At 39.4% G+C, this 15,545-nt stretch overlaps 1 protein-coding gene across 1 annotated transcript in view; it reads left to right on the forward strand.

Annotated features, from left to right (window-relative positions):
- Positions 1-1,254: 1,254 nt before the first annotated feature.
- Il6st (interleukin 6 cytokine family signal transducer) overlaps positions 1,255-15,545 on the forward strand; it is a 34,121-nt gene continuing 19,830 nt past the window's right edge. The window contains exons 1-4 of the mRNA XM_090331927.1: positions 1,255-1,462; positions 10,739-10,826; positions 11,520-11,598; positions 14,179-14,484. Coding sequence (XP_090188053.1) covers positions 11,535-11,598; positions 14,179-14,484 — 370 coding nt within the window. The 5' untranslated portion in view covers positions 1,255-1,462; positions 10,739-10,826; positions 11,520-11,534. The remainder of the gene's footprint in view (positions 1,463-10,738; positions 10,827-11,519; positions 11,599-14,178; positions 14,485-15,545) is intronic.

Below are 15,545 nucleotides of genomic sequence, written 5' to 3' on the forward strand. Positions count from 1 at the left end.
AAGCACTGTACCACTAAGCCACATTCTCAACCCCTGCCTGATACTTATTTGATTCGTTTTTCTGTGTCTTGCCAAAATTACCTGGTTAACAGCTAAAGAATCTTACTTAACTCAGGGCTGACGATCTAGTTCAGGGATAGCAGGCTTTTCTATCATGTATGGAGCCGTGTTCTACCTCTAGCATTAGAGGGGAAAAAAAAAAAGCAAGGTACCAGTACCTTAGTTTTGATGTTTTAGTCCACCCCAATCTTCAAGACAACAATGGACTTTGTAATTAAATTTATGCTGTAATTTGTTCATTAAATTATCGACTTCCATGCCTGCCATTCCCTTAGAAGTCAATGGCCTTCATCCTTCATTATTTCCTTCAGATACAAGACCTCTCAAAGTATCCTAGGCGTCTTATCTTGCTTTAGAAGAGACAAAAGCAGTAATGTGAGCTTTTAGATTCATTTTTCAGAAGGGGAGAAGAGGGATGTGGGGGTGAATTACACTGAAATTGGTTTTTAACTAGTTGGGGTTTTTGTTTTGTTTTTGTTTTTAATTCACCGTTTGGGAGGTGCAAACCGCAGGAAACACAAGTTTCTTGGCAAGTCACCAGGTTAGAGATTCACTGAAGGCATCCAAACTCATTTACTAACTTAAAAAAAAATATATATATATATATATTTATATATACACGTGTGTGTGGTGTGTAACACACACACACACACACACACACACACACACACTGTGGTAAGGTTCGTTTACATAAATTTGGACCAAAGCCGCCACCGCAACCATCTCCCGTGCAGCCACAATCACCAGGCCTTGCGGCCCTCAAGTCTCCCAGGGCCCCAGGGGAGCGCGGCGCCCCACAGGATCAGAACCCCTGTGGGAGGGCTGACCGGCTCGGCCTCCCTGGAGAGAAGGGAGGGCGGGAGGCGCGGGCGGCAGTTCACGACCCCACTATTCCAAGGAAACATGGAACATTCCGCTCCTTCCGCCCGCGGGGAGGCGGGGCGGGGGGACCCTTCGATCTCGTCTGGGAGAGGCGACGAGGGCTCAGCCACCAGAATCCGGGATGCCAGGAGCCGCGTTACGGGAATCGCAGCTGCCTGGGGCCCCACCCCCTCCTCGTCGGCGGAGGCTGAGCCAATAGCCAGATGCGCAGGGGCTCGCCGGAGCCAATCAGCGCACAGGTGTTCCGTCCGGGGGCGGAGTTCCGAGGGGCGGGGTTAGGAGGCGCACTGCTGCCAGCGGCGGCGGCGGGAGGCGATCTGTGAGTCCGGGATCGTGTCCCTGAGGCCCACGAAGCTGCGTCCCGGGGATCGCCCGGCGGTCCCGGCAGCTCCGGGCAGCGGAGCTGGGGGCGGCCCTGCGCCCGTCTGACGGACGGGGCCGGCCTGCCGTCGAGGGGAGCGCGAGCGCGATACCGCGGCGGATCGCGGCACCGGGGAGGATCGAGGCGCCGCGGCCTGAGGTGAGGAGGCCCCGGGCCGGGTGAAGCGAGGGCCCTTTAGTGGGAGGGCGTGGGCCCCGGCCAGGAGGTGCGGGGCGGAGCGGCGCGGCCACCTGGCATCGGAACGTACCCCCCTCCCGCCCCCCTAGCCGCGCGCGCCCATAACTTGTCAGTCCCTGTCTGGAAATCCCCGCATTCCGTCCTCCCTCCTCTCCCGGCTCCGAACTCGACTTCCCCAACTTTGTCACCTCAGGATCTCCGCCCCGGTGCCCGCCTCCCACCCTCACGCCCTCTCCCCACCCCGCACACCGTCCCGCGGGAACTCACCCTCCCTCGGCAGCCCGGGCCCAGCCCCCCTCGCCCCGTGCCCAGCCCCCAGGCTGGCTTCCCAGGCCCCCCTGACCCTGCTCTTGACTTCAGACCCTGCTTTCTCTCCCCCAGAGCCCCCTCTCCAAACTTAAATATTGCCGAAAATTCACGGTGCTCTCTTGGTACCCATTAACGTTTCTTCTTCAAAGCGATTTGATAAATTCTGATAAATCGCCCAAATCACTGTATCCTAAGGGGAACTGATCGGTCTGTATTCAGTTTCGCCTCCTCCTCCCACAAGCTTAAAGAAAGGTTTGCTCAAGAAGTAACATTCTGGTCTTGGGGGAGTGGGCAGCGTTTTATTCTAATCCCAAACAAACCAACTGCCCCCCCCCCAAAGACTTACCAGTATTGTTCATTTTGTTACTGTTTTTTTGTTGATGCTGTTGTTTTAAGAAAAATTCATTTTTGGCTTAGTTTGTATTTCAGCCCATTATGTTGCTTTAAGTAATTAATTATTATTGAAAGGGAAGGATGAACCTTGTGAAAGGTTGGGGCATTTGGTTTAATCAATGCTGTAAACAAACCCTTTAGACTGTGTGTGTGACTGACTGCCAGCTTCAAGTTGGAAGAACTCTTAATTTGAAATTACTGTCTCAGATCGTTATACGAGCTGTTCACCATTACCTTAATTTTCTAAATTTATCTTAATACAGGTTTGGAAGTATCTTTGAATTGTAAATGGGAATAGTGCATTTGTGGAGCTATCCAGATACTAAATGAAATTGTACCTTCCAAATATTTCTTTTGGGGGATATTTTGGGGCACTTATTATTTTTTTTTAATCACAGGGAAAGAAAAGAATGGTAAAGGGAAAGTGTCAGAAAGGAAAGATAAACTTTGTACAATTTTCCCTCTTCTCAAGTCTGCATTATCGACTTCCTTAAGTTTCTCATAAATACTACTGCCAGCTAATTTTATACAACACACTCTTATGCAACCATGTTGTTCTCATTTTTATTTATGACTTGCAGTATTTTTATTTTGTTTAATTTTTGTCCTAAGGGCATGTTGACATTTTTGTTAAATACTGTGATGACTTTTGATTACATATTATCTGTGAAGTAGGTTTTATATTTTCCACTTTGTAAAGAGGAAAACAAACTCAGTGTCCCCTGTCACTTAGACCTGACTCCAAATCCTGTGCTGGATTTGTGTTGACACATTTCTCATGGAGAATCCAGTGCTGCAGTTGAGTGGGGAAGTTAATTGCTGCCTACAGCTTTTCTGCTGTGGCAGGGAGGGACTTTTTCTCTAGAAGCTTCTTCAGACTTTCGCATTTAACTTGGTGTCAGAATTCCCTGGCTCTGTCTAATACATTTGTAGTTTGGCTTCTAGGGAAGCATGGCCAGTTTTCACGGCTCTCCCTGTATCTTTGATTGCAAAGACTGTGTTTGAAGCTGAGGATTCTATTGAGATTATTTTATGCAATAAATACTAAACACCTAGCCTGCTGTAAGGCCTCACAAAGATATCTACGTTGTTCATCAGGACCTTCAAAGAGTTTGCAGAACTTGAGTTCACAAGCTTAACATTTAAAAGAAATAATTACATGGATACAAAGCAATTTTTCTTCAATACAGAGTGATACAGAAATTGTTAATTAGATATTTAAGTTTGAGAGTGATCTTTTGATGAGAATTATGAAGGACTTATCAGAGGTCAGCTTTGAAACTTGTGTAAGATTTTGACAAACAAAAATGGAGAGAGCTTATTCATAATAGAGAATGGAGGACAAAAGTGGAAACTATACAACTTAAAGGACCAGCAGATGGAAAGAAAATTAACTAAAGTATAGTCATTATAAAAATTAATACATATTTATGAGGTTTTCTTGCCAGTCACTTTATGAGTGTTTTGCTTATACCAGCGTATTTAATCCTTTAATCTACCTTATAAGGTAGATCTTATCCTCTTTTACACAAAGAGAAACCTAAGCACAGAAGGTTAACTTCCCCTTCAAATAAGTTGTATTATCTTAAATTTGTACTTAGGTTGGCTTTGGAGTTTAAACTTTTAACTTCAGATATTACTTTGTCATGTAGTATACTTAAGAGACAATGAGAATAAGATGGTCTTAATATTAGGTATTCTCAAACTCATCTGTGGCCTGCAGATGTAGCCACTCTCATTTGCTAGGTCCCTCAGTCATTCCAAATCGCCACAGATAGATAAAGCCCATTTTTAATTGTCTGCTTGGTGCCTCAAAGTATGTTAGATTCTGAGCATATCAACACAAGGTAATTACTGAGAAGTGTTATTAGTCCTTTTTAGGGAACTACATAAAAGTTCACTGGAAGCAAAGATTTTTTTGGGGGGAGGGGAGAAATTCCACAGAAGAGCTATCTGATCTGGGTTATAAACAGTCAAGTAGAGCACAGCTGTCTGGAGGCATTGCCAAAGCAAGTTAGAGTGTTTAACACGGGAGTGTTAGAGGAAGTCTAATAGATAGTTGTGGAGTCTAGAGGTGGCTAAAAGGGATGATGAAAGGTAAGACCAAATTGTGAATGGCATGCTGTGGCCAAGAATGATAAGAAGCTTAAATATTTGTTTTGTATCTGGAAAAGTACAGAAATTATAGTTGTAGTACAAGCCAGATTGCTTGCAGTTTTCTCTGGAAGTATAGCAGGGAGATAGCTTGAGAGAAATCTAGGGAAAGAATTTGTTTCTTTTTTTTTTTTTGCCAGTCCTGGGCTTGAGCTCAGGGCCTGAGCACTGTCCTTGGACTTTCTCAAGGCTAGAGCTCTACCACTTGAGCCTCAGCACCACTTCTGGCGTTTTTCTATGTATGTGGTACCGAGGAATCGAACCCGGGTCTTCATGCATGCTAGGCAAGCACTTTAACCACTAGGCCAAACTCCCGGCCCGGAAAGAATTTGTTTTATTTTGTGGTACTTTATTGAACCCAAGGCCTTCTGGGTGGGAAGCAAATATACTACCACTAACTGTACTTCCACAGGGACCTTCCTCACACATTTCTCCCCCCACCCCCCACCAAAAAAAAAAAAGAATAAAGGTAGTCTATATCTGTAATCCTAGTTAGTCAGGAGGCTGAGATCTGAAAATTGAGGTCTGAAGCTAGCCTGGGCTGAGTCTGTGAGGCTCTTATCTCCCCAAAACTATCAGAAAAGTCAGAAGTGGAGCTGTGGTTCGGGTGGTAGAGTGCCAACCTTGAGCAAAAGAAACTAAAGGACAGTCCCCAAGCCCTGAGTTCAAGTCCCAGTACTGGTATGTGCACACGCACACAGTCACCACACAAATATTAGAAAAGATCAATTGGACAGGGCAAGCACATTGAATGAGGCCTTTACATAGAGAAAATATTTAGCATTATTATTCACCCTGTAAACCATTTTTGAGCAAGAGTGGTGTCCCTAAAGTAGCATTTTAGAAAGATCTCATCCATCAACAGAGTTAAGAATTCTTGGGAGGAAAGAAAGAGAAGGAAAGCAGGAAGGCTATTCCAAGTATTGTGAATAATGCCCAAATTAGGTTGGTCATTGTAGAGGATCAAAAGATACTGAATGCCAAACATTATGAAACAAGTCTGGATAAGATTTGTAACAAAAATGGAAAAATGAGGGGATAAGAAAACAATGAGCTCTATTAGACAGTTGAAGGGGGTATGTCGTTTATAGATAGGGAGGAAAAGTAAATTCTTGGATTGAAAAAAAAGTGCATATTCATGCCTGTATGTATACTTGAGCATGCATGTAGGATAGGTATTGTTTTTGCACACTATAAATTGATTTGAGTCAGGCAGAATATCCAAGAAGATTATTTATAGTGAATAAGATCCAAGCCAGAATTCCCGAAATTATTTTGTTTGAAGATAACAGTTGGATATTAGTCTTCAGAGATGCAGACAGTTTTAAAGAAAACTAGAAGCCAATTTTGTTTTTGTCTTTAGAAACTTTTGTAACCTAGAGATAAAAGCAGAGGATTCAGTAAGGAATATAGGAAAGTGGATTGAAAAAATGAATCGTCTAAATCACATGGTTGCATAGAGATCAAGAGATAGGAGAAATTTTAAAAGCAGGGATTTCAGTGGAAGGCCTCAGGAGCACTGGTGATGTACAAGGCTACAGACTCTTCTCTTTTATTTTATGACTATCCGGGATGTTTTGGAGCGATTTCATGAGAAAAGTTAGCCAATCAGAGCTGTTAATATCTGGTGATCATTTGGATTATATAAAGCTGAATGTTTACTTAGAGCAGGAACTTTATTCCTTTCATAATAATGAATGTGTTTCCCATAATGAATGTGTTGCCTTGTTAAAATTTGAATGTTCTGGCATCAAAATTTAATATTCTCTTCAGTAATCACTTTCATTCTTTCTCCTAGGGCAGATTAGTTTAACCATTTTTTTGGAATAGGTATCTCATTACTACTGTTTTCTGTACAGTCTCATTGTTTTTTAAAATACACATCTGAGATCTGAGGATCAAGGTTCAAAGCCAGCCTAGGCATAAAAAGACCTGAGACTCATATCTCCAGTTAATCTGTAGAAAACCGGAAGTGGGGCTTGGCTCAAGGGTAGGGCTGTAGCCTTGAGCTATAGAGCTCAGCAGCAACTCCCAGGCCCAGGCGTAGGGTGATGGCCTTGAGCTGAAGAGCTCAGAGACAGCGCCCAGGACGAGTTCAAGCCCCATGACCCACAAAAAAAAATTAAAAAAAATAAGGATAGCCTCTTTTTAGTCTCAGTTTTCTGATATTTTGATTTACTTTTAAGTTAGCAGGTGCTTTTTAAGTACCTATTGAGTTGACAGGTTTGTTTTCTTAAATCCATTTAGGCCTTACTCCGTGAATATTTGTAATTCTTACTGAATTTGGTATCCAAATGTCTGTGTGACTGGCATGTTTAGACAGGATGAAGTGACCAAGGCCTGCCTAAAACAAATAAAACAAACCCCAAAATATATAATATGATAATAATCAAGCATTAGGTGATGAAAGATGGTGATAATTGAGAACTGAAAATAATCTTTAATGATTGCATTAGTCTACTGCCAATCTGTTCTATAAGCCAGAGTAGAAAACATCTTGATTATCGAAGTGCAAGAAAGAGTAGTAGACAATATAACATCATTTTCTCGTTTTGTATTCTAGCAAAAACTATAAACCAACAACTCCAAGGAGTTCAATAAACTCCAAGCATAATAAACACAATAAAACTATACTAAGGGGATGTCATAATCAAATTGCTCAGTTGCTCAATCACATTGATAAAAAGGAATCTAATATCTAACCTGAGGAGAAAAAGAAGAGCTTACTTGCAAAGAAATAAATGGATGATAGCCAATTTTTTAAAGTGCACCGGAAACATTGATTTCAAGATTTTTAAAAGCTATAGTTGTCAAGGCAGAATGTGGTTGCATAATGGTAAGCAAATAGATCAGTGGAAGGGAGTCAGCAAACTGCAGCCCACAGGTAAACCCCAGCTCACTCCTGTTTTTTTAGTTAGTATTATTAGAGCACAGCCATACGGTTTGTAAGTGTATTATCTGGGGCAGGTGGCTTTTGTGCCAACAGTATAATGATATTTCTACCAGAGGCCTTATAGCTAAGAAAGCCTAAAATGTTTACCTATAGCCCTTTATATTAAAAAAAAAATGTCTACCCCGGAATTGAAAATTCATAAATAAATTTACCACTCTGTGTGAACAAAATGATCTTTGACAAAGTACAAAGACAGCTTGAAAAGAAGTAGTATGGCCAATAAATAATCCTAAAACAATGGACTGTGTCCATATTAACTCATAATGATTTAGAGATCTAAATATGAAATCCAAAACTTATGGAAGGAAAAAAACCACAGGAAAAATCTTAATGACTTTAGGCAACCATGTCTTAGGTATAACACCAGAAGCACTATGTGATTATTTCATTAAGATTAGATCATCTGATCTTCAAAAAGAAATTTTAAGGCCGGGTGCCAGTGGCTCACACCTGTAATCCTAGCTACTCAGGAGGCTGAGATCTGAGGATCATAGTTCAAAGCCATTCCTATTGCAAAGGTCCATAATACTCTTATCTCCAATTAACTAATAGAAAACTGGAAGTAGTACTGTCACTCAAGTGGTAGAGCGCTAGCCTTGAGCTGAAGAACTGGGTCAGTGCTCAATCCCAGAGTTCAGGCCCCATGACATACAAAAAAAAAAAAAAGTAAAAGAAAGACAAGCCATACATTGGGAGAAAATTATGTACAAGTGAATTTTCTAATGCAGGTTTTATATCCAGAATGCATTTTTAAAACTTTCAAAATTTGATGACAAAAACGAAGAGCCCAGTTAAAAAAGTGAACAAGGGGCCGGGAGTTTGGCCTAGTGGTTAAAGTGCTTGCCTAGCATGCATGAAGACCCAGGTTCGATTCCTCGGTACCACATATATAGAAAAAAGCCGGAAGTGGTGCTGAGGCTCAAGTGGTAGAGCTCTAGCCTTGAGAAAGTTCAAGGACAGTGCTCAGGCCCTGAGCTCAAGCCCAGGACTGGCAAAAAAAAAAAAAAAGTGAACAAAATATTTAAATGAGCACATCACCTAAGGAGACGTATAGCTAAACATAACACCAGATAGATGTCCTATCCATTCTATTTGTAGGTATTTACCTCAAAGATATTAAAGCACATATCCAAAGACTCACCAGTAGTTAAAGTGCATTATACTTTTACACTGATATATTCTGTTCAAATTCAAAAAAAGGAGCAATTTTTCAGCTGGCAAATATATCACCAAAGAGTGCTATTTGATTGTAAATTCCAGGAATGTAGCAGGGAACTAAATAAACAAATATTCTGCTTCATTTGCTCTATTCTGTTTTGGTAATACATTTCCAAGGACTCCTGTAGCAAACTGCAAACTTAGTGTCTTAAAACAGACTCATTCTGTCAAGATTGTAAAGGTGAAAGTTCTCCCAAGACTTAAAAGAATCCTCCTTTACTCTCCCAAGCTGGCTTCAGATAGTAACCAACAGTCCTTGACATTTTTGAGCTTGCAGTTGCACTCTAATCTCTGCCTATGTCACATGACATCCTTCTGTGTGTTTTTCTTTTACAAGGACTCTAGTTACATTGTATTTAAGGGCCCACCCTAGTGTCCTGTGACATTTTTGCTAGTTGCATCAGCAATGGTTCTCTTTCCAAATAGCACATTTTGAAGTTTTGGGGGTTAGGATTTAAAACATATCTTTGTGAATGTTGGAGGTAATTCAATCTATAGCAAAGGATAAGAAAAAATAATTTATGTGATTTTTTTTTTTTTTTTAAGAATTGACATTGACAACTGTGGACCCACAGGATAAATCCAGGTTGCAGTCACAATACATTGGAACATAGTCGTAGTGATTTGTTTGCATGTTGTCTGTGGTTGCTTTTGCACTTTAGTGGCACATCTGACTAGTTTCAACAGAAAACTGAAGGCCCACAAAGCCTAATGAATTGCTCTTTACATACAGTATTAGAATATTTTTTAAAAAAGGAAACAGGGGCATAATAAGCAATATGAAGGAATATTGAAGGGAGATCATTATAAGGGAAATTTGAACAAAGATTGTAAGGAATTTATGTATGACTTAAATGTTCAATATGTAGTGTTCAGTTGAAAAAAAGCAAGTTTACAGGTCATTTCTCATTTGTGTAATATCATCTTTGCAAAATAGGAAGGCATGTTAAATATTAAAATTATATATACGGAAAAATGCACAAGACTATCTGCAGAGTGTCCAAAGAAGTTATTTCTTTGTGGGGGAAGAAATGAAATTATAGGAACTGTTTTTTTTTGGGAGGGGGCATGCTGGGTACCGACCCTGAGTTAGGAAACTCAAAAGCCCAGTGGGGACTATGAGTGGGTGCAAGGAAGTATGAGTGCGTGGAGAACCTGAGCTGTTTTTGCTTAAAGTACCTCTTGAGCCGCAGGTCCATTTCCAGCTTTTGGGTGGTTGTTTGGAAACAAGAGTCCCACAGACTTTCCTGCCTGGGGCAACTTCGAACCACAATCCCCAGATCTCAGTCTCCTGAATAAATTAAAGCATGAACCACCAGCACTGGGCTTTGTAGGAATTTTTTACATGACAGTCTTTTACTTTTAATTTGGAATTTAAAAAATAATGTTATAGGGGCTGGGAGTTTGGCCTAGTGGTAGAGTGCTTGCCTAGCATGCACAAAGGCCCGGGTTTAATTCCCCAGTACATAGAAAAAGACAGAAGTGGTGCTGTGGCTCAAGTGGTAGAGCTCCAACCTTGAGAAAGCCTAAGGAGAAGACCCTGGGTTCAAGCCCCAGGACTGGCCAAAATAATAAAAAATAAAGTAATGTTATAAATTTAATTCCTTGTTAACTATATCAAATGTTCAATGTGTCTGAAATGATAATGAGGAATGCAGTGTTTTGCCTAATTTTTAAGTTATTATATTACAGAAAGGAGTCACTACTATAAAAATAAAATAAATTTGTCAGTTGAAGAGTCAGTCAATGGTCTTAACTTAGTACCAACAAAAGACAAAAGATTTGATTCTCTTAACTGCTGTGTCTGTGGCAGATTCAACAAATCAACCCTCTCACGTTTCTGTGAACTTTGTAAACATCAAAGAAGTTTGAATTAGGTGTGGGTTACCTTAATGTTGCAAATGTTTCAAAGCATGCCATTACTCCATCTTGGATCCAGCTACTCAGTAGGCCAAGACAGGAAGATTCCTTGAGCCTAGTAGTATGGGCTGGTCTCAGACAACACAGCATGACCTATCCCCAGAAAAACAAAAACAATAGGCTATTTTGCACAAGGGCTTATAGGATTACTGTATCTGAAGTTCCAAGATCTCTAAAATGGGATTCTCTGTGCACACTGTAAAGCCTAATATCAGGTAACAGTTTTGAAAAAACATGTAATAAATACTGTCCATGTCAGCTTTCTGAACAAGATTCTTCTATCTTTACAGCAAGATCCAGTAGGAAAAAACATGACATTTGGTGGCAGAAGTTGTGTTTCAAATCCCTGCTTTTTCACTGGCTGATTTTGTGAGTTGGGTAAGTAGTTCACTTTATTTGACTTTTTTTTTCTTTGTAAAAGTCCAGTAAACACATAAGGCCATACAGTATGACCTAAATGAAAGGACCTTCAGGATATAGAAACAAAAGCCATATAATGAGTGATTGTTGTCCTTAATGTACTATGTTACCTCTCATCTCTTTTGCAGTCCCTTGGTTATCTCATATTGTTACAGTGGTTCACTTTGTTTATCTGATATATTGGATAAATGTGTATTTAGTTATTTGAAATTGGATAGGGAAGGGGGGAAAACAAGATGAGGGGTGTGGGAGGGGGAAGGAAAATGGGGACCAAGACATGAGAAAGGGTAGCAATGTATGTGAAGTAATGCACCTTCTATCTGGTGAATATAATGTAACCCTTCTATTAATTACAATAAAAAATATGTGAAAAAAAAGTCCAGTAAACAATCCCTGTCCTCCATCCTTCCCTCTTTCCCCTCCTATATTGGAATTTGCACTCAGGTCCTCACACTTGCTAGGCAAGCACTCCACCACTTCAGCCAGGCCTTCACTGAGCCCTTGTTTTGATTTTAAGTTGTTTTTCAGATAGTGTCCAGATTTAAGCTTCCCAAGTAGCTGGATATAGATGTATTCCATTGCACTCAGATTTTTGTTGTATGTACATAAGAAAAATTCAGTATATTAAAATATTTCATGTGTCTATTCCAGAAATACTTGTACAAGATGTTGAAGTTGCAGTTCTGGCTAGTGCAAGCTTTAGTTATTTTCCTCACTGCTGGATCTTTAGGTAAGATTCATGATATGTCCTGGTTGATTAGGCTGGTATATTCTTATGTACTTATTAAGCTTACATTGAATAATTCCATAATTATGCTGATATATTTATACTTTCTAGGATTATTAATGAGAGAATATCTTACAATTATTTTAAAATAAGTAAAGTTTATAAAGATTGTTTTATACAATTTGACTTCAAGTTCTTAATCCTTCAGAAATCCTGATTAATATAGTAGCTTTAAGGTAAGAGGACCAAAAATGAGGTTTTGGAAGGATATTTTTTGCTTTTATTACTTTATTATCTTTGCCATTTGTCAAAGCAGTTTATGAATACAATATAACAAGAATAGGATATCAGCTATTAGCACTACACTCCTTAATCACCCAGAGTGTTACTGAGCAGTGACTGATAACTGAAGGAACACTATTTAAACTCTCATCCAGATAAGATCTTACTAGTCTAAAAAGAGATACATGCAGAAAATAAGAATACATATTTTAGAAGCTCTTAACCGATGTATGTATCTGTGACATAAAGGCATGTAAATAGTGGAATTACGCATTAAACATGTAAGTCTAGGACAGATGGGAAGAAAAACTTGATATTTCATCACATATAGATAGGGAAGTCCTGCTTTAATTCAACCATTTGCAAATCCAGAGTACAACTTTACTTTGAACACGTCACCTGTTAAAACTTCTTTTTTTGGTGCCAGTCCTGGGGCTTGAACTCAGGGATGTAGCACTGTCCTTGAGCTTTCTCAAGGTTAGCACTCTACCACTTGTGTCACAGCACCACTTCCAGCTTTTTCTGTGTATGTGGTGCCTAGGAATTGAACCCAGAGCTTTATGCATGCTAGGCAAGCACTCTACCACTAGGCCACGCTCCTGGCACTGTTAGAACGTTTGTTTTGAAGGTCGTGCTTACTAAGGAAAACTATTAATAATAATAATAATTGTGGTAATAAGAATCACATCCAAAGCCTCAATCAGTCAAGACAGATACTCTACCCTTGACCTAAGCTCAGCCTTTCTAATTCATGAAGATATATTTCCTTCTTATAATTTTTCCCCATTCTAATTCTAGAGAAGTCCTAATTTCTTTTGCTTTTTTTGACTTCTTCAATTATTGGAGGAATTCTTTCCTGTCTCTGGGCTTTTCACCAAACTAAACTAAGTTATCCTAATCATTCTTTATGTGATGGGATTCGGCCCCTATGCAAGCTCATTGCCCTTAGGATTCCTTTCTTGGTTATCTGTATTATATTTAAAATATAATACCATCCCAGTGTTCCCTCATACCAACAGGACTTTGGTTAGTTATAATTCATGCCTCAGATTCTTATCTGTAAATGTAACTAATCAAGGTCTGTTTTGATAGGTGTTATTATGATTGATCTGGAGTTATTGCAATTTACAGTTACAATCATTGACTATTAACAAATATATCAGAACTAGATGTGGTCAGTATAGCAGTTTCATTATTTACGATAGGTATGAATATTATTTGTACAGATTAATACAGTTTTCTGGCAGCTAAGATACAACATAGTTTCATCTCATTTTATTTTATTTTATTGGATCTTTTTTATTGTAATTAATAGAAGTGTTACATTATATTGGCCAGATAGAAGGTGCATTACTTCACAAACATTAATACCCCTTCTCATGTTTTTGTCCCCATTTCCCTGCCTTCACTCCTTCCCCTCATCTTGTTTTTCCTCTTTCCCTATCCTATTTCAAATAAACAAACATATATACAATATACCAGATAAGAAGATAAGATACTGTAACAATTTGAGAATAACCAAAGGACAACAAAAGAGATGAGAAATAACATAGTACATTAAGGACAACAATCACACATTATATGGCTCTTGTTCCCATATCCTGGAGGTCCTTTCATTTAGCCTCATCCTATATGGCTTTATGTATCTAGGTTTTGCCCTATTGTAATCCAAGGTTTATACCAATTCTTCATCTCTTATTTTATTGGGGTCAAACAGGCAGAAAGCAAGACATAGCCAGACTGAATTCAGCTTTACTCAACAATTCTTAAGGCCTCAGCTAATATATTCAAAGCTGAAACCTCCTGTGAGCTCTTTCATTTGCATGCCTAATGTTAGTGGCTAGTTGATGAGGGTTTTGCCAGGGGCCGCTGGCTAGAGCAACATACATAACCTTTTCATGTGGTCTTTACATTTGACTGGGTTTCAAGTCAAATATCCCAAGAGAAATGGAGCTCCCTTCTTAGTTATTCTTCTAGTGTTGGAAGGCATATATTCATACTGTTGGCTGAGTCACTCACGTATACTTGGGTTTTTTTTTTTTTGTCCCAATCTTATTCTTTGAGCATGTTAACTTACAATCTGTGTTTCCTTCTTGCTTTTGAAATATTTTAGTGAAGACTGAGTGACTGTGTGGCCAACAGACAGGTATCATTCTGTACCAGGATATTCTGTCTTTTTTTGTTTTTACAGTGCTGGGATGAAACCCAGGTCTCAGGCATACTAGTAACCATCCTGCCATGAATTACAATACCTTCAGCCCCATCTCCTTCTACATTTTCAAAACTGTTGTTCTTTTTCAGGTGACCTTCTGGAGCCATGTGGTTATATCAGCCCTGAATCTCCAGTTGTACAACGTGGTACAAATTTCACTGCAGTTTGTGTGCTGAAGGAAAAGTGTATGAACTATTTTCATGTAAATGCTAGCTATATCATCTGGAAAACAAACCATCTTGCTGTTCCTAAAAAACAATATGCCATTATAAACAGAACAACATCCAGTGTTACCTTTACAAATGTGGGTTCACTGAATGTTCAGCTTACGTGCAACATTCTTACCTATGGGCAGATTGAGCAGAATGTCTATGGAATCAACATCCTTTCAGGCTGTAAGTTTTGTTTTATTTCAGACTTTGTCAGATCTCTTGAACTGTATTTGTGTGTGCATGTGCAGTATGTCTGTCCTGAGGTTTGAACTCAAGTCCTAGGTGCTGTCCCTGAGCTTTTTTGCTTAAGGTTAGCACTCTACCACTTCTGGTGGTAGGAAAAAAAAACTTTTTTTTTTTTTTTTGGTGATTAACTGAAGATAACAGTTTGACAGGGCTCTCCTGGGTGGGCTAGTGTGAACTGAGATCCTCAAATCTCAGCCTCCTGAGTATTTAAGATTATATGTATGAGCCACCAGTGCCAAAGCTGAACTCTGTTTTTATGTTTTTTTGTTAGCCTTTATGGAATGCAATAAATTTTGTGGACTCTATAACTTTTAGCCTTACTTTAAAGAAAATTAACCTTAGGTCTAGGACTTCTATTCACATTATTGAAATACAAAAAATCCCAAAGAATAACCCAGATTTCATGTCCTTTTCTAGAAGGCAAACATTTGTCAGTTTTCTCAAAAAAATAAATAAAGGTGAAAACATATGTTTTGACATGAGACTTGTTTCCAAGAGTGTTGATTTGGAATCTATGTGTATTCAGGAGAACTTTGTCTTCTGTAATGCTGAGAGAGCATGTATGGAGAGCTTACTACCTGCAGAGGAGGAGTAAGTACCAGAGGAATTCCTCCTGGGTCAAAAGAAAGAATGTAAACTGTCATCCAAATTTATCGCCCACCCAGGTTTTATAATCTCAGGATTTGCTTTTCTTCCTGTAGAGTGTGGGAAAGCAGTATGAGCAAATACATAAATTATTGTTACTTCTTTTTAATTGCATCTCCTGAACATAATGCAAGCATCAGTTTTTTTGTTTTGTTTTTTTTTTTTTTGTGCCTATCATAGGGCTTGAATTTAGTGTTTCTCCTTCTTGCTTGACTTTTTCATTCACAGTTGATGTTCTGCCACTTGAGGCACATCTACAATCCAGCTTTTTTGCTGATTAATTGAAGATAGAGTCTCTTGGATTTTTTTACTTGGACTGGCTTCAAACCTCAGTCTTCAGATCTCAACTCCCT

The sequence above is a fragment of the Megascapheus bottae genome, chromosome 4, assembly GCF_031878675.1.
Source record: "Megascapheus bottae isolate mThoBot1 chromosome 4, mThoBot2.hap1, whole genome shotgun sequence".
Classification (NCBI taxonomy): Eukaryota; Metazoa; Chordata; class Mammalia; order Rodentia; family Geomyidae; genus Megascapheus; species Megascapheus bottae.